The sequence below is a fragment of the Cyprinus carpio genome, chromosome A3 (assembly GCF_018340385.1).
Source record: "Cyprinus carpio isolate SPL01 chromosome A3, ASM1834038v1, whole genome shotgun sequence".
NCBI lineage: Eukaryota > Metazoa > Chordata > Actinopteri > Cypriniformes > Cyprinidae > Cyprinus > Cyprinus carpio.
The window spans coordinates 21,357,822-21,364,660 of NC_056574.1; the positions used below are offsets into that span (position 1 = coordinate 21,357,822).

Consider the following 6,839-nt stretch of genomic DNA (forward strand, 5'->3'; position numbering starts at 1 on the left):
TTCAAGGATTTATTAAATATTGAAAAAATATTATTTATCCATCCACACTTTTCATCCAGCCCATAAATAGTCATAATCATTTGACATTTATTAAACTATGTTCTCATAAATGTCACATATTTAAATTTATTGTCACAAATGTAGTTTTGTTTTAATTTATTTATGTACACATTTCTGTTTTTCATACACACGTACAAAGAAGAACTGACAGGCTGAAGGAGGAGTTTATGCAAAACTGTGATGTTTATCACTCATAAACCGAAGTGTTTCTCTTTACTGACTGTATGTGGTTTTTGTTAAAGAGCATCATTAGCAATGGCAACAATAATTAATTCAGTCCTGATATTACTATTTTTAAATGGTTTGTTATTTTTGAAATAATAATAATAATAATAATAATAATAATAATAATAATAATAATAATAATAATATATTTCTGTATGAATACTTTTAACAAACACATTACTATACTTTTTTCTAACTTATCAGTTTATTATATTTCTCTCTCTTCCACAGATATTTATTGTCAGACATTCACTCAGTCTGAAAATGTGGTAAAAACACCAGGTGAATCTTTTCGGCTGGTCTGTACTGCCTCTGGATTTACATTCAGCAGCAACTGGGCAGCTGTGGTGAGACAGGCACCTGGTAAAGGACTGGAATGGGTTTCAACTATTGGCACATCCAGTTCTGAAAAGTACTATTCCCAGTCAGTCCAGGGCAGGTTCACAATCTCCAGAGCTGATTCCAGCAGTCAACTGTACCTACAGATGAACAGCCTCAAGACTGAAGACACTGCTGTGTATTACTGCGCTAGAGAGTCACTGTGAATGAGTTCAGTGTCAAAGCAATACAAAAACCACTACCTTTCCTGCTGACTTCATTTATGCTCCATTTCCAGAGGTGGTGTGCTTGTCAAGCAGTCTTAGTTCACTATTTCAGACTTCACTTACTGAACGTTTGCTTTCTTGACTGAGAAATTTCAAAGTCTGAAGAAACACAAAAAGCCTTCTTAACCCCCCCCCCCCCCACACACACACACTTTGCTTCCTGTCCAATATACTGTCCTATCCTAATAAAGGCAAAACGCCAACAACAAAAGAATATGTAAATTATTAGCTTTGATCAACAGCACCTATTTAACTGATCAAAGCTGGTAATTTACAGATATTATACAAACAAAAATAATAAAAAAATTAAATGAGAACATAATTTGTGATGAAGTTACTATAAGGCTGCTGCTCTAATGTATAAAGTATGCAGATACTGGACATGTAATGAAATCAGGAGGCAGGCAAAGAGTAGCCTACTGACCAGGGCTGCTTTCCCCAAAAGCATTGTAAGCCTACATTAAGTAGATTGTTGAATTAGTGCCAACAATGGTCTCTACAAGCAAATTAGCTCACAATGCTTTTGAGAAATGCAGCCCAAAATTGACAAACTGCAACATCTTGGACAACCGAAGAGCTATATGCAAATTCTCTACTTGCTCTTTGCACAAAAGAGGAGTATCAGCTTTGTGGGTCAGTAGCAGTAATAAAGCTGTGTGAACTTCAAACCACAACCCTATCACCACCTCCATCACCTCCATCATCAGATCCACACTGATACCTTAACTAAACCCTAAACTAAACCAAAAAAATAAGAAACAAAACTGTTATCAAAACAATTAACAGAAGTTTTGAGACATAATTAACAATAACACATTCTTTCGTTGATATTTTCAGGTGGTGTTTTCTGTGTTGAGCTCACTTAACCTCCATCTATGTTTGTGAAACCTCAAGAATCATTCTCCATCTCCTGCAGGATTTTAGAATCAAGCTATTGCATTAACTGGATCCATCAACCCACTGGAAAAGCATTGGAATGGCTCGGATATCTTTGTAATGGTGGTGGCACTAACATTAAAAATAAGATCAGTTTCACTCAAGACACGTCCAAAAACACAGTGTTTCTATGGGGAAATAATTTTCAGACTGAGGACACAGCTGTGTATTACTGTACAAGAGAGACACAGTCACTAAACAAGCCACACTCAAAAAAATGAAACCTTGACTTTAATTTTTTCTTGTCAACAGGTTCCACTTAATTTAATTATGAAAGTTGAAAACAAATAATTAAGTTTATCTAACTTAATGTGGTTGTTTTAGGGATAAATAATATTTTTGACTCAAGCCAACTATTATCAATCATTTTTGCTCAACAAGAGACTTTGGAGTTTAACTAACTAAAGTCAGTTAAGTTATATGGACTAATAAAATTTATTTAGAAGTAGCATATTACATATATGTCTATTCAAAGTAAACTAATGATTTTACAACAAAACATTAAATTCAAGCTTAATTAATCAAAATAATGATGCTTTCACTGACTTAAATTTTTACTAGTTAGGTTGAATTAATTATATTTTGTCAACAGGTTCCACACAAATTACTTCAGTAAACTCAACATAACATTTGTTAGTTCCTTTATTCACCAACAAGAGTTGTCAAAAACACAACTGTTTCAAATTCAGTTTTACAAAAGAGAAAAAAAAAATACCCATGAGCAGCAGTATTTAAGGTTGGTTCTCTTTACCTTAGAAAAACAAAAAAAGCTGCACACGCTTTACATGCATGTCAGTGGTGCATGTCACTAAAAGAAAAAAAAAAAGTTATGAGCTTTCAAGTGTTTTTCAATTAAAACTTTTAAGTGCTCAATGTTGGTTCACTCAGTTTGTTTTATAAGCATCTGTACATGCTATATGACAAAAAAAGTCACAGAACAGTGTTGTGTCACAAAAAGAAAAAGTCGTGAAGCACTTCAAACACCCTCAATAACTATTATAAAATCAGTGGTGGTGGCATCACCTTCCTCAGCATTGATGTTGTACAAAAAAAAAAAACACTCTGCACGCTTTATGACAAAGAAACATGTCACTGTGTCACAAAATAAAAGATACAGTATATAAACTTTGAAAACAGTGTTTTTTTCAATTAAATGGTTTCCACGTGCCACACGTTCAATGTTGGTTCACTCATACAGTTTGTTTTTAAGCATCTGTACCTTGGTTGAGAGTCTGGTAGCATCTAGCTGGAGAAAGATTTTCTGAAGCACCTCAAAGAATGTTTTCAGTTCCTGAGGATAACTGAGGTTCACTGCATAAATGACACCCATTAAGAGTGCACATGCAGAAGAGAGGTCTCCCAAGTCGTGAAGCACTCCAACACCCTCAATCACGATTCCAACATCAGCTGGAATGGTGGTGGCATCACCTCCCTCTACATTAATGCTGTAGATGCCAAAGACAACATGATCAAGGCCCCTCTGGGCAGCACAACCATCTGAACCCTTTCCACACACAAAAAAAGGACAACAATGAAATTACCAGCCAATTAATTCCAAAGAGTTTTTTTTTTTTTAACAAAACATTTTTCAGTAAATGTTTTAAAATAAGGCTTGATTACTAACTTTTGGTCCTAACTGATTCCTCACAATTTGTACTCACTGGCCACTTTATTAAGAACACCTCTATGAGCTGATGTCATCTTATAGCAGCTCTGCCATATGTTCTACTTGTATAAGATTATAATTTTTACATTTTTTAAGGTTAAAGTATCAGAAACATGATTTTGGTCTAGACTCAAATTGCCATAGCCATATCCCACAATGTTAAATGGATATTGTGACATTCTTAAAAGTCCTAGGATAGTTACTGCTGCAGTATTTGTAAGTACCTACCAGATACTCTTTGAAGAGACTGCTTGGATCTTCATTCAGATATATACAAAGTGCCCTGAGGAGGCATTCCCGCTTCTTTTCAACAGTTTCATTCTAAATAGAAAAAAGTAGCATCAACAACCATAATACAAACCTATTATACTTCTATAATTATGTGAAATGGGTGAAACTTTAACTATAAAAGTAGGCACATGTACAATGACCATTTACTTAAACATTATCAATGATTATACAATTACTCAATTACGGAGTACACAAGTAGGGCCGTCACCATAACCTATTTTTTGTTGTATGATATATTGCAACAAAATTATTTGCAATAAATTAAATTGACATTTTAAGACCAATTTATGCCACTGACTTCACAATGACAGTATAATGATAAAATAAACGCAAGCATACTCTTTCAAACAACAAAGAACATTTTATTCTTGAGAATATTTAGATACTGGAATGAGAAATGTGAACTAATATCTTATCCTATTATAGATAAAAAAATAAATAAAAATACACCTTTGTTAACAAAAAAGCGCTCAGTAACAAGTATTAGGACAAAAAGTAACATTAATGGTCAACAGTTACGTATTGTTTGGTCAAGCTCATAAATGGGGTCATATTTGAGCTTGACCACATAATTTGTCTCCTGTGTTCGTACTGCACTATGATCGGAAACAGGAGCTCACACACTGCATGACTTCACAAGTATCGCAGACAACTCTGTCTGGTCCGCAAACTATGTTTCATAACCAAATGCACATGAGAAGTGATAAGGACATAATGCAGGATCACACGTGAGATCTGAGTTCTTAAGTGGGACTGGTAATGCCCTGCATGAAGTTTGCGATTCAAAATATTCTCAAATTGGAGCTAAAGCTTGCGGCTTGCATTACCAGACACTTTCCGCTCTGTGTGTGTATATCCACGCCTGAGCCCCAGCCCCACCTCCGCCACAGAGAGCAGAGGAGATGACAGAGGCAGCACAATGGCATTCATTATGTAAAAATTAGAATATATTTATGATTTTAGAAAATTATCAGTGGCAATATCGCAGCACAAAAAATGTGCGACAAGTTGATATATTGACCATTGCAACAGGCCTAGTCTCAAGTAGAGAAAACAAGAGTGAAAAGGGAAGCTTTGTGAAATACAATCCAATAAATCTTATATTCATATAGGGTGCATTTGCAGATGTTATTGGTTTATGACAAATGGCAACACAGACAAAATTTACTTGTTCCTAAATGTGTTCTACAAAGTATTAAACTTTACCTGTGCAGTCGGGGCAAAGGCAAGTTTAATTTTCTTTCCTTTAGATCCACCTGTCTTCTTCAGCAGTCTTTGGAGCTGATCAGCATGGTTGTCAAGTTGTGCAAAAAATGTTGTGACGAGGGGAACAGTGGTAATCCTCATAAATTCTGCTTCAACCTGTAAATAATGTCCACAAAACCTGTTATTTGTGTATGATAAATTTTTAGTAAAAAGACATGTTACTGTATTCTATAATTCTTTCATACTGTTATTTGATGCATTATATAACATTGATTATGGATGTTTTAAGAAGCAGTTTATACCTCAGGCACAGTGAACAGTCCTGGCCATCTGGTCTTGAACTCTGCAATCATGGGTTGGTCTCTGACTACCTCCTGTCTCCTATACGCAAAGGTCTTGGCCATCTTCTCCTTGATAACTGCATTGTTGTGTCTTTTTTGGACCTCGGACAACAGTGACACTCTTTCGCCTTCAAGGCTGTCGAGGGTCTCTCCAGCAGGATAGGGGGGGCAGAAATTTACTTCTGCCTTTCTGGGTTTTTTAATGTTATGGGCCGGCTGGCACTTATCTGCAGGTTTGTTCTTGAGGGAATTAATGCTCATCTCTGGGCACCCCAAATTTCTTAGCTTTGTCCTATAGTTGGCCATCTTGTACTTGAGGCTAATTTTCCATCCATAGTAACCACTAGAGGATCCTTGTTCCCTCAAACATGGGTGAGCTTTGATTAAAGCTTCAGCAACAGATTCTATTTCCAAATTTGAAGGATATGCCTTGAACCTAATTATTTCTGCAGCCAGACTTTCCAAGATGTCTGACTTCAGTTTGTGGCTGGGGTTTAGGAAAACTCTGCTTGACATGAAGGCCTGGTTAGCACTTTGAAGTTGCATCTCCACATCATATGGAAACGTAGGTATTTTAAATTCTGTAGGCCACTGTGATCGAGCAGTCACTGAGTCAGGGGAGGAGAGTATTACTGTGTCAGAGGACGAAGATGTGTCTTCACAACTCTGGTTCAAACAGCCTTGACTGACATCTGACAATGAGATTACTTTCACTGTACTCTTGTCTTGTATATCACTAATTTGATTAAGATTAACAAAGTTATTATCAAAGTCGCTGTCCATGTACTGGAGTCTAATGTCCCCCTCAATATCAAACTGACGTTTGATCTCATTTGAAAGATCCTCCACAGACTTTGGCATGCCCGATTCTATGGTCAGCTTTTCAGCATTGTCGTCGCCAAAAACAATCCGCATTTTCACTGGTGCAGCCATCATGCAAATACTTCAACCTAAAAAAAATATTTAAAAAATAACATGAATTAAGCAATTGTGTGTATACAAGGATGAAAATTGGAAAGTCAGCAACTTGTTTGAAAAAAACAAATATCCTCCTACCTTTACCAGCTGTTGAAAATATACGACGTCCCTCTGTTAAACCCAATCGAAGAAATACTTTGGCACTGCAGGGCATCACCATCACGCAGGTGTGCTGTGCAGAGAGTAAAATATCTTTGCGCATGTGTGGTCTGATGCTTCTTGCTCTTCTTCTTCTTTGGGGTTTCATAGCAGTTGGCGTCGCACTATACTACCACCCTCTGGATGTAAGAATTTTTTTACTTAACATAAATGGTTTGTGTTTAGACAACGCGTTAGGATTTTGTAGAGTTAAGTTGAGACATAATTACGTGGACCTTAATAGAAAAAAACATTTAAAGTCAACAAACACAATTATTATAAGTAAACTGAATATACATATATTATGTCAAGTGCACAACCTTCCTTGTTCATTTTTTTGAGTGCACTGCTCTGCACAAAAACAGAACACATGAATCAGATAAACGTAACACC

General features: G+C 36.1%; 1 protein-coding gene across 2 annotated transcripts; it reads right to left on the reverse strand.

The window, feature by feature from the left end:
* Positions 1 to 2,397: 2,397 nt before the first annotated feature.
* On the reverse strand, positions 2,398 to 6,525 carry LOC109055067. 2 transcript variants are annotated; one of them, XM_042723198.1, is made up of 4 exons: positions 6,387 to 6,525; positions 5,292 to 6,280; positions 4,990 to 5,145; positions 2,398 to 3,813 (listed from the first exon to the last, which is right to left on the reverse strand). In XM_042723198.1, the coding sequence occupies exons 2-4, from the start codon at positions 6,264 to 6,266 to the stop codon at positions 3,652 to 3,654; spliced, it is 1,293 nt and encodes a 430-aa protein (XP_042579132.1). In that variant the 5' UTR covers positions 6,267 to 6,280; positions 6,387 to 6,525; the 3' UTR covers positions 2,398 to 3,651. The 2 variants fall into 2 exon arrangements, with proteins under 2 accessions (XP_042579132.1, XP_042579140.1); XM_042723206.1 differs by having other exon boundaries at positions 5,292 to 6,525.
* Between the last annotated feature and the right edge of the window lie 314 nt (positions 6,526 to 6,839).